The sequence below is a fragment of the Neopelma chrysocephalum genome, unplaced genomic scaffold (assembly GCF_003984885.1).
Source record: "Neopelma chrysocephalum unplaced genomic scaffold, ASM398488v2 Primary Assembly neopelma1_191144, whole genome shotgun sequence".
Classification (NCBI taxonomy): Eukaryota; Metazoa; Chordata; class Aves; order Passeriformes; family Pipridae; genus Neopelma; species Neopelma chrysocephalum.
The window spans coordinates 143-19,046 of record NW_020939741.1 but is presented as its reverse complement, the minus strand read 5'-3'; the positions used below and the strand labels follow the sequence as shown (position 1 = coordinate 19,046).

The 18,904-nt window shown below is 41.4% G+C and overlaps 1 protein-coding gene across 1 annotated transcript in view; it reads right to left on the bottom strand.

The window, feature by feature from the left end:
- LOC113963091 (homeobox protein Meis2-like) overlaps positions 1–18,450 on the bottom strand; it is a gene marked incomplete at its 3' end in the record, with an annotated part of 41,871 nt that extends 23,421 nt beyond the window's left edge. Inside the window, exons 1-7 of the mRNA XM_027673877.1 lie at positions 18,143–18,450; positions 16,917–17,149; positions 15,211–15,352; positions 14,661–14,711; positions 13,820–13,870; positions 12,769–12,918; positions 2,614–2,728 (exon numbers count right to left, since the gene is read on the bottom strand). Coding sequence (XP_027529678.1) covers positions 2,614–2,728; positions 12,769–12,918; positions 13,820–13,870; positions 14,661–14,711; positions 15,211–15,352; positions 16,917–17,149; positions 18,143–18,154 — 754 coding nt within the window. The remainder of the gene's footprint in view (positions 1–2,613; positions 2,729–12,768; positions 12,919–13,819; positions 13,871–14,660; positions 14,712–15,210; positions 15,353–16,916; positions 17,150–18,142) is intronic.
- Between the last annotated feature and the right edge of the window lie 454 nt (positions 18,451–18,904).

The window sequence follows — 18,904 nt, the reverse complement described above, 5'->3', positions numbered from 1 at the left end:
ATAGACTTAAGGCAAAAGCAGAGACCCCTGGAAAGAGTTCTCTCAAAAGCCAGAACAGACTGACTCTAATGTGAATCAATCTCTGCTGCCACCAGGCCTTAATGCAGAAGGCTGTAATTTACTAATGTAACACAAGACTCTTTAATGAGCTCCCATTTCCAAGAAATCCTTTGGGGTAAGTGCAACTTGAAGTAGCATTTGTGGATATTCTTGAAAAAACTGCAGGGAAACCAAGTTGACCCAAATAACTGCACCAGAATAGCTCAAGAGGGCATCTATTCATCATGAGACCAACTCACTGCCAGTTCACAAATTATAAGGTAAACCCTGCCCCTCTCAAGGAAGCGTAATGAAAATTCAAGACATACCTCCCTCTCTTTAGTCTTTTCCAGGATTAAGAGAGGGAGAGCAATCCAGAGCCATCTCCAATGGGAATTTTGCTGGTAGAATCATCTTTTAGTTGCCAGCAGCTGAGTGGAAGAGTGATTTACCACCGGACGTCTGCTTTCTTTTAAAAGGCCCAACTGAGCACAAGGGGAAGCATACTAGAGATGTTTTACCGTGCTAGACTGGGCAGCACTAGTGACTGATTTGGTCCTTCAGTGGTTGTTCCCCTTCTGCAGAAATGAGTCTAACAGGTTTGTTAAAGTCATATTATATTAGCAGAAAACTCAGTTTCCAATGGGAAGTTGGTGTAGTCGTCATCAACTGCTTTTTCTAATGCTTATCAATATTTCCCAAGCACCATGAGTTACATGACAAGGGGTCAGAGACTAGTGAAATGCAAGATCCCTGGATATTGATACAAAGGATTTCTTTATATGGCTCAACAAAGGAACTTTTCTAGTTTCTAAAGGGTTACTGAGGCACAGTGAAGATACAGTTCTGCGGAAATTTCATACCTATGGATGGAATGAAGATGCTGTGGTAGACCACTCAAAGGAATAATTTTTAAGTATGCAAATGATCATCTGCTACACCAAGCATCTTAACTACAATATACCATGTAAACATTTGATCAGCAGTAAAGCCTACAGACAGCTAATAGGCATAAATAGCTATTATTTATTAGCTGTGGCCAGTTAATAAACACCAATATGGTGTTTAGCAGTCAAGCTCTCCCTTTCATCATTAGCTGCTGAATCTGTAATGGTTCACGCTAGGTCTTGTACAACTTCAATCTAACCTCATAGAAAAAAGTCCTTGTGACTTACGTTGGAGTTGGATCACACCCTGTGCCATGACTGCTTTCTATCAGCTATAAGATTACAAATGTATAAACAATTCTTACAAATAGGAGACAAAACCAAACCACCCTACCAGAAACAAACTTTGCAAGTTTCTAGAATTACAACTGGTACAACATCAGATCGTAAGACAGACAAGGGAATCTAGCTCTGCGCCAAGCAGTGGGCCACGTGACAGACATGCAAACACATATCTGTTCTGCCACCTAAGCAAGGCAAATATCATGGTGAGAAGTGGTCCACAGCATGAGACCTATCACGGCAGCTCTAGCCCTGAAGGCTTCTCCTCTCTACAGTTTTGGGATCCCTCATGGCTTGTTGGATGTCAGCCCTGTCAGTTGGCTCTGCTGAGCACGTGGGTGAAAACACAGAGGCAAAATACTGCAGATGGACAAGAAACATCTCATGGTGGGACCATATCATAAGACCTTCTAAAGGTAATATCTCTCTCACTAGCAGAAGCTTACCATGTTTACAAAGAAAAACAAGCATTGAGTCCACCTTAAACTTTGGTCTTAAAAAAAAAAAAGGAAAAAAAGCCACAACTCTGAGTCAAGATCCAAGAGTGACAGCAGGTCATCATTACCCAATTTTTGTCACTGGACCCTTGATTCTTACACCTTCTGGAGTCACTTATTCTTCTAACAAGTAGTGTAAAACACTATCATAACAAAATGACAGCCTTTGACACACAATCAGCATGGATACAGATGACCACACATAGGGTGCAGTAGGAAATAAAACAAAAAAACCTGAAATAATAATCAAAATTCCTGAACCCTTGAGAAGGTTTCTCTGTATAGGTATATCAGAGATTTTGCAGCTCAGGTGCATGTCTGTTTATCATTCAAATCCAGATTTTCAGAAGCAGAAACAAGTCTATATAAGCAAACATTGAAAGAAACATTTTTCTGTCCGATTCAGGTTTTTCTTCTACTTTATATAATTTAGCAGCTTCATAACTTCATATAGAAGTTTCTTTCCTGGCTAAAACTACAGGTTAAACTCTCTATCTATAACCCAACTCAAACAACTGCACTGCAACTGGAGAGTATGTCTGTCATTATATTTACTTACACCACACAAAAATAAACTGTAGATAACCAAATTTGTAAAGGAATTGGCAGAACTAATCAATTGTTATTACAAAGCTTGTTTGAAGATTAGATATTTCACTTTGAAATAATAATAAAATGCAGCTAAGTGGGTTAAGAAAAGGAAATACCGTCTCCCTAAGTCATAGCTGATTATACTGCAAGTCTGCCACTCCATGTTTACTCTAAGGCAGATGTACTGATATAATGAAAAAAACTGGAGTTATTTTAGTCATGCCTACTTTGCGGAGGGAAAAAGTTTGACCTTTTACCTTGCTCGCTGCTGTTGTCTCCACTCTGGGAAGCGTGGCCCCCGCTGGAGGGCCCTGGTGTGCCTGCTGAGTGCGTTGAGGTTGCATCATCATGGTCTCTCCAAGATGAAGGATTCTGGTGTCAGAGTGCCAAGGAATTTTTTCCACGGTTCCCATTCCAACAGCAAATGAAGAATAGAAAGAAAACCAGGAGAAGGGGGGGGGGGAAGTATACACATTAGCATTTGTCAAATGTGCCAAACACCAATACTGTTTGCACAGTGTAATAATTCTTCAGCAAAGACAAGTAGAGGAGATACAAAGATTTACTTGTTTAAGCACAGGACAGATTTTTTTTTCTTTTTTAAGCTTTCCAAAGAGTTGTCTGGATTTAATTGTTTGAGTAGTACTGCAGAAGAATATATTAGGAGCAAAAAAAAATTAAGTTTCTTAATGAGCTCTACAGGGTAGTGGGAGGAGAAACCATCAACCTGCACAGTTTATGATACTAGGTATTCTCATTAGGATCAAAATAGTTGGTATGCAGACTGTCTTCTTACACTTTGTTTTTATAGACTGACTAGAGCCGTGAGGGGAGAGGAGGAGGGAAACTGTTTCAAGAAGTACAAGAGAACATGCATGGGAGAGAAGTATGTCCTCACTCCTTACCCTCTCTGTCACACATTTAAACATTGGAAAAACTTTCAACAGATTCAAAGTTGTGAGGGGAAAAAGCAAGCTTTCCCTGAAAGACGTTATATACTGGGAAAGATGTTTCCTCATCCCCTACCCCACATCATCACCTTGATATGACACATTTCAAAAGAATTTCTAGAATTATCTTTCTAACAGTTCGCTTACAAGAATTGTCAAAAATAACCACCAGGTGATTATATAAAATAACATGTATAGTGATTTTTATGCAATTCTTTCTACATTACCATGCATAAAACACTACAAAAGGGAACACAGAAGACAGACATAAAAGTTTGCAAAATTTGGCTAAGACCTCAACTACTGTACTTTAGTCACATAATTCAAGTACACTATCTAATTCATTGGGTATTGTCTTTCCCGGAGAGAGGAACTGCTACTTAAAAGGATAAGTGAGGAAAAGTTAATGTTACAGTTTAGGGCTACTTTGTTGAGTGTATTCTCCTCCTGTCCTCCTCCCCTTTCCTGATCATTCCCAATACCCTGCTGTTGCTTAAAGGAAAACAGGAATTCTACTGTACAGGAAGAGCTTTATCAGCACCACATGAAGGCAGGCAAGAGATGGAATTTCCTCTGGCAGAAAAGGAGAGCAAGAACACATGAAACAGATCAGACTAGGGGCAAGACCTGTGTTACTTGTCACCTGTATGCGACAACTTTAATCGAGCACATTATAATAATTCAACAACGAAACAAACAATAAATCCCCCCTCAAAAAAAAAAAAAAAGCTTCTTAGGTTTGATTGTGGTTTAAATCTGCATTGTGAAATAATGCCCTACTATTAAAGCATGAGGAGAACCTGAAGACAGCAATGTTGGGTTTGGATAAATTTTTTGAGCAGGACTGATCCTGACCTCATCTACCCCAATGCGTAGTAGGAATAAGTTCAACAAAATCAACTGATTTATCCGTTGTAAAATACAGTGTAAGTGTGATTGGGACCAAGTCCCAGAATCTATACTGAAACATCTCAAAGTAATCTCCTAGCACTGATTAGTACCACATGCTCTATAGCCATGCAGAATAGAACTGCCAAATAACGGCTTGCTACAATACCCAGTAACATTAATCTGACGGGTCTGACCCGGATCACAGCAGAGACAAAGGAAAGAACCCATAACTTCAAAAGATTCCCAGAAAAGTCTCATGTGACCAAAGGGTAAGAAGGATCCAAATAACCTTCGCCTTCCAAAGACAGACACACACATGCACCCACGTACATGGTTCCATGACAGGAAGATAGGAGTAAAATCAGAAGACAGGTTAGGGTCTGAAATTTGCATAACCTGTCAGCACAACGGCACTTATGGCACAAAATTACCACCCCCTCCAAAACCTAGAAGACTGATCTATTTTTCCTCACACAGAATTACAACAGGAAAAAAAGCCACCAAACAATAAGATTTTATATTCATCAAGGTTATTGTATTAAGTCTTAGAAATCACTATTAACACTGTAACCCCCACAATTTCATGAAAAAAATAAGGAAAAACAAACAAAACAAGCAAACAAACCAACTACCACATTTTACCATCATTTTACAGAGTCAGGTGGAGAGAAACACAGAAAGATGAGAAGTCTTGAAAGCTGAAGCAGGCCAGATGTTATTAGAAAGAACAAAAAGTTGAAAATAAGGTTAGCGAAAAGTTCATATGGAAATAAAATACAAAAACTGAGCAAGTTTCTTTACAGCTTGGATTAAAACACAGTTCTGCCTATGAGCTTCTCTTTTTATCTCTGAGTTAGGAAGCCACTCAAATAGCTTCAAGCTGAAGGCAAACAGCAGACAGGAGCTCTTCAGCCCTCTGCAGCCTCTTAGCGTCAGCTGTTTGCCGGATGGTAATCAGATAAAGAGCTAAAGAAATACATGAAAAAGGAAAGAAACAATAGCATAGCATGAGTTTAGCCCTCCAACAGCATCATGCTGGAACCTTTTTTTAGAAAAGGTAATAATTGCAACATGTTCACCTAGGCTAAACTTTTCAGGGAACACCGTGAGTTATGGTAATTTTGTGTACTGCAGGCTTTCTTACATTAACTGCTGTTGGAGCTCCTTATCACATATATGAAAATTACAATAATTGACTGGTAACAGTTCAGCTATGTTTTAAGGCAAATGTCATCAAAACCTATCATACAATATTTCAAAAGCTAGGTCAGCCTTTCTGTTTCAAAACCATAACTGAATGAGACTTCCCACAGCTGAAAACACTTGCTGTCTCTACCAGGCTGAGTTGTTCTTGACCTCAGTTTGTAGATCCTCTTTTAGAAAGACTGACTGTATTGATTGGGAATTAAATATATTTCTTGTGACACAGTTTTCTTGAGGAAGCAATTTGGCAGAATTTTGTTGAAGGACAGAAAATATAAGATAAGATATTTACTAGATGTGACAGTAGAATATTGGAGAAATTTGAAACGGAGGGAAATAGCAAGGCTTTAATATTATAAAAAGTTACAAATAATTCTAGGGGTGGAGTTTACACACTCATAAAAAGGCAGCATTCTTTTGCTTTGGACTGAGATCATTGTTATATGCCAGCGAAATTCTCTTTTTCTCCCCTAGACTGTTTCCAACCTTGCATCCCTCACAAAAAAATTCTTGGCCAAATGACTAATCGTAAGTAGTTGTTTTATGCATGTCTTCACAAAAAAATCCAAAACTGGGACCAAATGACACATCTAAAATTTGCTTCACTGGAAACACTTTATCAGTACAGTTTGGGTACCTAAAGAGATCCTGGCCTAAAGCCTACTGATGTTAGTTGCAATTTTTCTGTTAGTTTCAATGAAATTTATATTAAATCATCACACTGGGGGGAAAAAAAGAAAGAAAAATAAATCTAACAGATAGCTTTAGATAAATTACACAAACTGCTAGTGTGGCTTCTTGTTTCTTCTTGCAAGTTTAGTAATATACTTTGCAGAAACACATTGAAGAGTGTGGATGATGTCTGCCAAAATGCAATTACCTATTTTGTATACATATGCATACTACAAAGATTTCACACATGTATGACCTAAACTAATGCCAGATACCACAGAAAGTGAACAGCACACTTGTATCTATTCCCAGTAGTTTTAATAATTGGGAGTCAAATATGGTACTCCTCTTGCTCTTACCTAATTGTGTTAAAGAGCAGTGTTACTAGGAGAAAAGCAGTGAATACCGAGTAGGGCACAATAGAAGGAGATGGAAAATAGATACAAGAAGCTATGTCTCCAGGGAAAGTATTTTCTATTTGCTGGGCTACACACTCGCAGCTGATAATGCAAGTTGTAATTAATATAAAAGCAGGAGACAATATGGGGAAAGCTTGTACTAGCGGGGCCACAGGAGATCACTCCACCGCTATCCGCTGTTTCTCATTTACACACACAGCCTTCCCTAGAAAACACAATTTTACCAGTGTTTTTTCCCTTGAAAGTTAAAAAAAAAATGATTTAGCACCACCATTGAATTTTGCTAAATCTAGAAAAGAGCAACAGAAAGGACAAGAGTCTCCTGGCATACAAAGCCTATCTGACACATTACTCTTTTGTTGATGTTGAAAATCTTTTGGAAACCGCAAGAATTTTTAACTGTTACAGGATTTCTTGAACAGAGATGTTGTAACAGAGAAATTTGAAATGGGAACATCTTCTGATAAATCGCAATTCTTACTTTGTATGCCCAAGATTTCCACTGGGTGAAGTCTGGCTAGTTTTTGTGAGTATATGTAATCCTGCTAGGGTTGATTTTGATCTCATATTGCTTTTTATGAGGATATTAAAGACTCAATTAACCATAAGGAATCTGCTTCTTATTTATAACTGGGAAGTAAAATCAACCAGGCCAGGTGATACCCATGTGGGTAAGCTGAGCAGGATTTGGCTCACAGGCATTAACTGAAGTTTTAAGTATACAACCGTGACAGGATCAGGCCCCGATATAATTTTATCAGATGAAATGGACAAAATCATTATCTTGAAGGAATAAATAAAACACAAAGTGCTTTCATAAAAGAAACTACAGTGGCTATAGAGCTTATTCTTTGTGAAGGTGGTTGGACTCAAAGATCTTGTAAATTAATTTTGCAAACACAAAACTGAACTGAACTGCTTGACACAGAAGGCATTATCATCCCCAAATACAAGCCAAATCCTGCTCACCTTGTTCTTACAAGTAACACCTGTAAACACAGTGGAATGTCTGATATGACTGATAACCCCAAAAATCTGTGTCTAGGTACCACTGTATACAAAAATATGATAGACTATTCAGGACATGGTAACCAATACATGCACATGTGTTTCTGTGTGTGCATCTGTGCCTGTCTATATTTTGGGAGTATAAAGTTAGGGATGGTGTCTTAAAGACCATGTGGAGTGCATTAATAATAAACTTACTGTGTAAAGAAACTTTCAATATGCAAATGAGCCATCAGAAACTCTAATCTGACACAATATGTATGTTTTCTAAAAAAGACTACTTCTAGTATTACTAAGGTATATTATTCTACAGATACATACTCAATATGATTGCTTTTTATGTACCAGAATAACACAAATTAAACAAAACACAAGGCATTGCAATCTATCGGATACTTGTGTATATATGTAAAAGTTTCAATTCTTGTCCCTTGATTTTGCATTGAGGAAAGTGTCAGGAGGAATTTTTGACCATCCTAGAATGTGGCAGCATTCTGAAAAGCTATGTGCTTTGCATTTTCTAATTAAGACTGAAATTGTACATATAATTCCCCTGCTAGTAAGGAACCGAGACTTAAAAAATCAAAAGTTTCTTTTTTTTTGTAATTGTACTTCTATGTCATTCTGTGTGGCTACACTTCACCTAGACAGATAGACAACTCAAACCAAAGAGGGAACACTATCATCAAATAGATAGTGCAATACATTATTAGTCCAGTTCGTGAGAACACAGTTTAAAATTACAATAATAAAATTTGAGCTGCAGACTCAAATTTGAGACTTCAGCCATTGACTGAAGCATAACTTGGCCCTTCAAAAAGAGGAAATGCACAATATCTCCAGTCTTGGAAAGTTCCTGATGCTCCTTGCCCCTTCAGAAAGCACAGGGCCTACCACAATGTCCGAAGTCTTAAGTCACATCCTAAGAACTTTGCCCTATTATTGTTGCAGTTGGCTATTTAGTTTTCTTTCTGACACACAACAGACAGAAAGAGCACCTTTGGGGTCTGATTCTGCATTTCTCAAAACTCCCACTGAAGTCCATAAAAGTGTGGCGTACCTAGAGAGTGTAGCATCAGGCTCCCAATTACTGCTTCGTTACTCAGTGAAATGTTACCTAAAGGTTTAATTATATAACTGTAACAGATATGTATTACTGTTTTTTTATTTTTTCTTATCTGCAAGATGTCAGGAATTTGCACAGATCACTCTTTGAGAAGAAATATTAAAGAAATGTAAATTGTCTGGATGTCCAAAAGTACAGAATAGAGGTATCTCTTCATTTGAGAGCCGAAAGGTTTAATATTCAGACTAATATTTCTCTTCTGCAGCTAAGACATTGGATTTCTAATCTGTCAACAGTCTTTTTTTATAAAAGAGATGTATGTATATTTCTATCTATTTTTAATTAAATTTTATAAATTATGATCTGTATATTTTTACCTCTGAGTTGCAAATTGACTAGAACACATAAACAAATATTAAAAGGACTGAGGCCCTGATCTGGTTCCCACGAAAGCCAGTGGAAGGGGAGCCATAAATTTCTATGGGAGAATTGCAAATAGTTTTGTGCTAAAGGAAGAATTGTGGCATCAGGTGAAGCAAAGTACAAAAGAAATGTAATTAAAGTACGCAACATTATCATATGTTCAAAAAAGTTTAAAAATCTTCAAATTTTACAAGCATTATATTTTTCAGATTTGAATAACTTGAAAAGAGAAAAAAGGATCTTTCAGCAATCTCAACAGATATTTTAGGCTGAACAGATATTTAGGCAGAGTGCGGGATAAGGCCCAGAATGTTTATGTTAAACAATAATAAATTATCTGTGCTGGGAAACTCAACTTGAACTGCAGCTGCAAAGGTTTCTTTCCTCTTTTCTTATAGGTTTTTTTTTCTCCCCTAACTGATCTGGTTCAGCCAGGGCGTAGCTGTAATTACCTTCTTCCCATCTACAGCTAATACCTCAGAGCAATAAAAAAAACTGAGGGTGTTAAAATTTCAAACACTAATTGTGGGCTCTTATATTTACTAAACACAGCAGAGTAGTAAGAAAAGTTTCATCCTCTTGTGGCCAGCACTGCTCTGTTTGATCTACCAAGTCCCTGGATCCTTTGCACTAACTATATTATATAACGGTTAATAGCACACTAAAATAAAATTCGATAAACACACTTATTACCAAACATGTACAGCAAAACCGCTTACAGCTGTCTCCTTTTTCCAGCACAGGGGTATCTCTGAAGAGTTCATTCCTTTGTTGATTTTGATTTTGGTTTCCAATTAGGTGATATAAATAGTAGAGCAGTGGATTTTGAAAGGGGAAGCATGCACTATTTGAGTACCTCATTTAAAGTCTTATGGTAATAAGGTAATATGGTAATAAGGTAATATGGTAATAAATATTGGTTAATCCTACAATTGTTTCTGTTACTTTCCCTTTTTCAGGTTTTCAGGTCTAGCAAAGCAATAAAGCTGAGAGCTTTCTTAGTTCCTAGTTCAGCACTGCCACTGTCACCACTACTACCTCTCACATTCATGTTAAACACACAGAGGGTAGCTTTACACCACTTAACAAGAATAGAGGGGTATGGATTTTTGGGGTGTCAAACAGCTGTCACAAACTGTCACCTCCTCAAGAGAAACCTTGGCACACAACAAATTAACCTACACTTCTTTTGGGTTATTATTATTCATAGCCAATCAGTTGAAATGCTCCTAGTATTTCATGTGCAAATAAAACCATGAGGGGAAGACCCGTGGATCAGAATAGCGGGCCAATACATAAAACAGAGGAAACAACACGCTGTCTCTGTCCTTCTGAAGTGGCTCATCATCTCCCCTGCACCAACTTTCACCAAATGAGATCTAGCCTGCGGCTGTATATTAAATATGCATATCAAGGCAAATGAAAAAAAATAAACCTGGAGAGTCAAATTGGACAAATTTGCATGCTTGAACTGTTACATTTCCAGGTAGATGATCAGAAATGATAGCTCATTTTTTAATAGACTTGCATGATTATATTAGCTATTTTTTTTAAGCTTTTCCTTCTCTATGAATAAGGGTGGATTTCTTCCTGCTGGAACCTTGTACAGTGCAAATATAAATATGGTAGTTTGACTAAGCTATAAAAGAGTGTTAAAGTTTTGTCAGGAAAACAAGCTAATATAAAAAAAAAATCCAATAAGGAGACACATTTCCCAAAACGCATGAATAAAATGTAACTATGTGATACAGCTCTTCATTTCCCAGTTGGTGTTCTGGTTGCACAAATTATTGCTTCCTTTCAAAACAAATAGCAGGGGGCTAAAGTAAAAATGTTATAGCTCAAATCTCCAGGAAATAAAAGGCTTTAAATTATAATACCCAATGAAGTGGTAAACCCTAACGGGTGCAAGATAAATGGGTTGTCATATTTATTTTAGTTTGTTTTTGGGGCCACAGATTCTTCTTAGGGATGATAATAGTTACCAAATTATCAAAATGCTAACCCCCTCCACCTCTGTCCTATCATTGTGTGTGAATTTAAATATTATAATGGAGCACTGCAAATTGGCTTGAGCATTTGCCATCTGCCAGAACCCTAAACAAGCTAGTTTATCTAATCTCTTCAATATAAACATAAGCATGCTCCATTTCTACACTTCCACTTGAAACACAGGCTTGTAAAGAAACTGTACTGGAGAAACATGTTAGTTTTTTTCTGTTTCTCTAAATTTTACACAATGAATCACTATGTTTCAGTGTGCCACTCATTTCAATTTCTTTTCTAGTGTTCTCCCAGGATACTTATGCCCACTAATTTAGGGTTGTAAAATGCCATGATACAAATATTTTTGAAATTATGTCATGACTCATAGAGTTTATTATCTACATGTGAGATAGCTGATAAGCGGGGAAACTTTCAGGAAGCTCTGCATACCTTTTTCTCTCAAAATAATAGATTTGAAATGTAAAACATAGCACAAACCTTGTCCTGTAATGTTTACTGAATACAAATGAGAAAATGAAAGCTAAGGCTTGGGTCCCAAAATATTTCCCATAACTAAGTCGTGCCAGAAGGGGGACATTAGAAGAATTTATTATTATTTTATCTCCCAATTCAGCTTCAGTCCAGATCTAATGTAATTATCAGATACGCAAACAAACAACATGTTTTCAAAGGAAACAAAAGCTCCTAGAAAGCTCATTCTCCCTGGGCTTGCAGCTACTCCTCTTAACACACTGGGAAATAAAGGCAGACGCCTGTGCAGAAAGCATGGTTAACTTCACACCGGGTGTTAAATTAATATTTCAACCACTAAAATATTAGACTGTATCATTTAGATTAGGAGTTCAATTGAATCTAAAACTGTGTAAACCCCTTTACCCCCCAGGGATGCATTCCTATAAATAAACTGGAGTTCACACCCACTCTTTTTAACCAGAGCTATTCCTTCCCTTTTCTGCGGTACCAGCTGCAATCTTTCCGTTCACATCCCAAAGTCTCTTTGCATCTACATCTTTTGAAGGATCACAAGAGCCGCTCCAAAACCCGGAAAAACAAAGGCACTCTCCTCACCACGCACACCAACATTTAGTCCTAAACACATTACACTAATCCAGCAACTCCTAAAGTGTTAAAATCAACCACTAACCTATGGTTATTCAATCATCAATCTCTCCAGCTTTCTGTAATACATTGTTAATAATTGCTTCATCAAGGTTACTGTCTTTTATTATGAAGATGCTTCAGGCATTTGGCAATAAGTCCATATTCTGACAATAAGTTGCTCTAAAGCAAAAGCTCTAATGTGCTAACCCCTTTTTTTTTTTTAATGCAGTGTGGTATTGCCAATAATTCTCATCACTTGTCATTCCCACAAGAGGGGATGGGGGAGCAAATCAGCAAACTTTCTCCCTAACTTTCTTGTCTCAGTTTCCTTACATTGATGCATTGATTACAAAGTTGGCAAAGAAGAGGAGAAAGCACCTATCCCCACATCAAACAGACAATTTGCTAACTCTCCAAGCAGCCCAGACCAGGAAACTTTACAAATCATTGCAAACTCGATGCTTTACAGATGGAAACTGAGGGAACCTTTTGAATTTCTATAACTTTACAAAGCAAGAGGGAAGAAAGTGTGAAGATGGGGTCCGAGCTTGCAAGAGGTTAAAGTAGTAATAATACTACTAGACAACAGCAGCAAAGCAAGGAAATTGGGAACAGGTCCTGTAAGCAGGTTAAAGTCTTAAAAAATGCCATAAAGAAAACAGAAAGACTTACATGATCGGCTAAATTTGTGGAAGATCCTGAGAGTTCTTCGTGGTCTGATTTGGAGCTGCCATCCCTTTCATCAATAACGAGGTCTATTGGCATTTTTCCCTTCAAACAACTAATGTACCGATGGCAGAAATTATCACACAATTCATGAACCTGAAAAGAATAACAAGAATAATAGTATCAATAATGGCAAACTATCATATTGCAACTTTTTTTTTTTTTTGGTAGCAAGGACAACCCTCTGTACTACTCCACAAGTAACTCTAATTAAAGGGGGACAATAGTTGAAGGCAAGGAAACAATAGAGAAATTGTTGCGGCACATATTATTCTCTAGAGACTTGTCGCAGCAACAAGTTAGAGAGAAAGATAGTGGGCTTGAACTGGTGTGCAGAAGGAAATCAGATTTGATGATAACATCAGAACACTGGGAGCTGGACTCAGACGGTATCTCCGGAGCATACGCGAGCCGGACAGGTACAACTAGTCACTCGGGACGGGATTAATTTAAACCGGGGCTAAAAACAAAGGTCTAAATGGTCGGGAGCAGTAAAACGAAGCTACTCGGTGTGGTTAGAACCGTTCTAATCCCAGGATACAGCCCCCTGCCCACGCCGTGCAGGGGCCCCTGCCTCTTCCAAATATTTAGTGCTTGCTTGGGGTTAATGTGCCTGCCAGAGCTGGAGAGCGGAGTGATTTCATAACTTTTTGTTAAACATATTATTTCTGAGTGAGGAAAAGAAAATCTACTGGGGGAAGGGGTAATAAGGATGGAAGGGGTTTAACATATTAAATACTGAAATTAGACAAACACACACACACATAAAAAAAAAAAAAAAAAAAAAAGGCGGGCTGGGCTAGGCATGCCTGTCGGGTGTCACATGTTCTGATGGTACAGGTTATAGTGTCACACTGCGTTTCCCCTCTCTCCTCTGGCCATGTTTACAAGTCAGCCCAGTCGGGAGGGAAGGGCGGGGTGAGGGAGGTGGGGTGGGAGGAGGAGGTGAGGACAGAGAGGGAATAGCATTCCCCGCTCCCATCTCCGTGGCTCTTACCTTTTCTAATTCCAAAAGATGAAACCTTAGTACTTGTATTGCTTGGATCATCTGCAAGAAAGTTTTGAGCAAGAGGTTACGTGGGAGACAGGAGCACGGGGGCTGTACAGAGCTGCGAGCCCAAGTGGGCAAGGGGGAGAAGGGGATTGTCAGGGCGCGCAGTCATTATCCAGGATTTTAGCTCATTGGTCACGCTTCAACAATTTTGATCAACTTTAACCTAAGCACTTGATTTTTATCGTATTTATTCCAGGAGCGGTGATTAGTGCTTTATTACCGCGATCTTGGAGAAAACCTTTTCCTCTTCTCCTTGCTCCCTTCTCAGCACCCCGGCCCTCATCCCTGAGGGTCCGCAGAGAAGTCAATCACACGCTGCCACCCCCACTCCCCTCCATCCCCCGGGCCCGCAGGAGAAAGGGTGGTGAGTGTGTGAATGGTTTAGCATCTTTTTTACAAGCGGATTTAGGCACTTTGAATATTGAAATCATTCACATTACCAAAAGAATTAAGTTAGAATTCTCCGTCTCTCTCTTCTTAAGAAGTTATTTCCTTCATTTTAGCTTCCCATGGCTTTCAAATGCAGCTTTGCAATGCATGGGACTCGAGAGTTTGTCCTGGCTCTTTTTAAGAGTGCAGCTCTTTGAAGCCCCTTGACCGCAACTTCCCGGTCGGCCGGCGCCCCGCTCCCCTGCCCACGCAGCCCGGGTGCCTGGGCCGGCAGCCGCTGCCCCGCCGCACCGATCAGCCCCGGCCCCGGGCGGCGGAGGGCGCTTGCCGGCAGCTGGCAGAGGGGTCGGGAAGGACGAGAGGGCAGTGGGGTGGAAGGGGGAGCAGGCCTTACCAAATTGTCCAACTCTGGATTTGAAGAAAAAAGTGGTTTTTCGGCGCGGACCTGCAAGAAGAAGAGAAAGCAGCGTGAACTACAGCTTCTCTTTTTAGCCCTGTAACCGGATCACCCGAAGGGGGAAAAACCCGTGTGACAAAACCGGCTGCTACCAAAATCCGGCTGAACGCCCTGGGTCACCGTGCTTGGAGAGAAGCTGCCGGCCAGGCGCCGAGCCGGCCGCCGGTGACACGGGAGCCCTCTCCTTTGGGTCTCCTGCCTGCCTCCCGCTCCCTCTGCCTCCAAAACTCGGCCACAGCTATCTTTCCCTATCACTAATGCAGGAGGGCGAGGGCCGGGAGTCCCAGCCTGGTAGCATGGAGGAGCTGCCGGCGGAGGGGGAATTAGAGCCAGCCGGGCCACCAGCGCGCACCCCTGCCCCGCCGGAGAGGGGGCGCCGGGGGGGAGGGTGTGCTACCCCTGCCAGCACCCGTCCGTGTGGGTCGAGGAGCTGAGGAGGCGGCGGGAGCGCTGGGGAGGGTCGGGGGCGGGCGGAGAGATGCCGAACCTGTTTGGCGAAAACGGCGATGTCCTCGTTGAAGGAATCGGAGGAGCAGACGTCCCCGCCGGCCACGCCGGGCTCCCGGGGCGTGCAGGTCGCCAACTCGCACTTCTCAAAGACCAGAGCTAAGAGGGGGAACAACGGGTGCCTACCGGGCAGTGGCACACAAAGAGAAGGGAGGGGGTGGAGGGAGAGGGGGAAAGAAGAACTCTAATCAACAAGTATTTTTTTTTTTAATGCATGGATACACAGACATGGACACACGGACACAGCCACACTCTATAGCCTAGCAGTAATGCTCCGGGCAGAGTAGGAGAGAACAATATTTTGAAATAAAAATGATGGAGTTTGTAGTGGATTGGTTTTTGTTGGGTTGCTGGGTTGTTTTTTTTTTCCTTTTGAAATTGCAATACCCGAACCGCATCCCCCGTTCAGTCCTCACCGAAGAGGACAAAAGTGACCGCTCCTTCAAATGCACAAGGCACCGAATGTGCTCAGCAGCAGTTCAGCTGGGAATCTTACAATTTTTGCCACAGCTTAACATATCGCAAAACGTGGAAGATCCCATCCCTACCCTCCAGCTATGACCTAAAACGAGAGCACAGCTAGGCAAACTGCAAACTCCTTAATACGTAATTTTATTTTTCAAGGGGCCTGCTAGCAAAAATGTGGTGAAGTTTCCTGGCTTAGGAAGCACACCCAAGTAAAATACCATCTGTCCAGATAAGTGAGCAGGGGAGGGGGCGGAGGGAGGGAGCACTTCGTGAAATATTTTCCCATAGTTGGTGTAGTCAGAAAAAAATTATCTACGTGTTAAGTAGTAATCATGCGTTTGTTTCTTTTCCCCTTTGGTGTCTGATCAAGGCCCCACACTCTGTCATAGATGTTACTAGCTCTCATTTTAGGATCATTTAGTATTTTTTCCAAAAGGGATTGAAGGGAATTGGTGTCATTCCCTCCAAGCAATGCCCTGGTGCCTTGAGTTTTGCTGGGTATGCGTCTCTTTTCCTCATGTTCTTTCTTGAGTAGAAAACTCATTTCATTGCCCCCAATGTGTTTATGTCTTCTGTCTCAGGGAAGAGCTGTTTGCAAGAAGTGAATCCCTTCCATTCTTACTATCTTCTGCGTTGTGAATAGCTCTTTATTTACAAAGTTGGGAGAGTGGTATTATGGCATGGAGGAGAACACCAGAACAACACTTCTCCAACTAAAATTCAAAGCAGTAAGAGCCGTCTCTAACTCCTAACTGTGGCCTTTCCAAGAAAGAAAAAAAAAACCCCACGGATAAGAAAAAAAGGGGGGGGTGAAGGAAAAAAACCCGAGTAAATAAAAAAGAAAAATGGAAGGACAAGGCAACACCACCTCCCCCAAGCCTAGCCTCTCTTCCCGAGAGGTCTGTTTTTCCAGCACCCGTTTCCCGTGGGTGCTGGTACCTCAGCTAAGAGTCAGGCTGGGATCGCCCTCGTCCCGAGATCGCCAGCCGCGGCAGTGGCACCGCGCGGGTCTCCCACCAGAGCGGGCGGCTAGTCGGCCACCGCCCTCCAGCCGGACCCTCCGGGGCTCCTCCCGCCCCACTCCACTCCGGGGCCCGACTGCCGCTGCCGTCGCGGCCCCGCGGGAGCCCCTGCCGCCCGCCCGCCCAGCTTCTGCCCTGGCCGCTCCGCGGGCACCAGCGCTGCGGAGCCGGGCCCGGGCGGCCCAGCGGCACCTACCCGTAGATCGCATCCTTGTCCCGCTTCAGGGCGTCGTTGACAGCGGAGCCCATGCTGGCCGGCATGACATTGGGGTGCGGGGCGTGGGCACCGTAGTGCTGTCCGGCGTGGAGCGGCGGCCCATGGTTGAGGTGGTGCACCGGGGGAATCGGCCGGGGGGCGTGGGGGTCCCCGTACATGGACGCCGGCACCCCTACTCCGTCCATCCCGCCGTAGTGGGGCAGCTCATCGTACTGTCAAAAAACGGGCCGGAAGAGGAGAAAGAAAAAGAAAGAGGAGAAGAGAGAGGGGAATAAAAAAAAAAAACCAAACCAAACAAACAACAACAACAAAAGTCAGAAGAGAGTAAAGCACCCGGACAGACACAAACAGAGCAAAACAAAACAAGAACAGCCACAACAGAGAGAGAAATATGCAAAATGAAATCAATTGGGACCGGGAGCAGGGGCTGGAGAGGCTGAGGAAGGAGTGGGGGTGCAGGGAAAGGTAAAGGGGGAAAGTGTGTATGCCTGCCTGCGTGTGTGTGGGTAGACGGTCCTCTTCAGCACGGGCAGGAGAACCCCTAACAAGGAAACGGGAATGAAAAGGAAGGAAACGGAGGAGAGAAACTAGAGTTACTCTGCATTAGAGAGGAAGAACAAAAAAAAAATTAATAAACAAGCAGAATCAAAAGCAACTAGGTAAATAAATGAACACCAGGAAGGAGAGAGGTAAGGTAGGGTGCATGGGGAGGGGGGGGAGATAAAGGGGGAAATAATCTGAAAGTTACCAGAAACATTATTTAGTAGCAATTCCCCTTGTCCTTGTCAAAGCCAGAGACAAAAAAAAAAAAAAAAAAGCAGCTATATGTGTATACATATATATACATTCATATATACGCAGACACACATATGTATTTCTTAGTCTTTGCTAGACAGTGGCAGTAGCGGCGGCAGCAGCAGCAGGAGCAGCAGCAAGCTTTCCCCTGTGAAACCCGTGCTACTGAGCAGGCAGAGAGCAGGGAAATCGCTCTGCTGGGGGAAAAGCTAGAAAGGAAAAAAGCGTGGAACAATTGCAGAGACACACACAGAGAGACACTCATGCACACACACAAAAAGCCAGTGAATTTTTGCTGCTATTTTTTAATAGTGGCCGCCATCATCAGCAGCAACAGAGGAGAGCAAATCGGACAGGCCCCTCTTAAGAGAGGATTTATATATAGGTAAGTGTTGGAGATTTAAACCTACCCTTTGCGCCATCAGTCTGCGCTCCAATAAACTCCTGGATGTGTCGTATATTTAATATCCCAGTCCAGCAAAGAAAGTGATTTAGAGTGAAGAAGATTCCTTTTTTTTTTTTTTTTTTGCAACCCACTTATAGGCTTCTCCTATTCTCCAATATGGGTAAATAATAATAATAATAATAACAACAACAACAACAACAACGATAGTATATAAAAAACAGTCAAGAACCACGATGAGTTTCTGAGTTTTCTTCTTTTTTCTGTCTCTTTCTCTCTTTCCTTTTTCTCTCTCTCTTTTTCCTTTTTTCTTTCGCTACGCAAAAAAAAAAAAAAAAAAAAAAAATTGTCAAGCCCCCAAACTGAAGGTTACGATCGGCCCGTCAGCAACCCACATGTAACCAAACTGTCGTGTCTCATGGCTTTTTGCCACTCCAGCTGTCAATCAAAGCCAGGGAATGTCAAGGTAGTGAATGAATGATGGTTGATGATGATGAAGAAGAGAGGAGGAATCTTTTTAACCCCGGTTTCTTCTTCCAGGAACTCCGTGGTCGGGTTTTGCCTTTTAGGATCGCTATAGGGTTGTTGGTTTTTGGTTTTTTTTTTTGTTTGTTTTTTTTGTTGTTTTTTTTTTTTTTTAAGTACTGTGAAGGGGGGTGGGGAAAGATGCGAAGAAAAATTGAATAGTTTGCAAAGCCCGGACTTCCCCCTCTCTCTTTTTTTTTTTTTTTTCCTCCCGGCAGGTATTTTGTCTCCCTCTCTCCCTCGC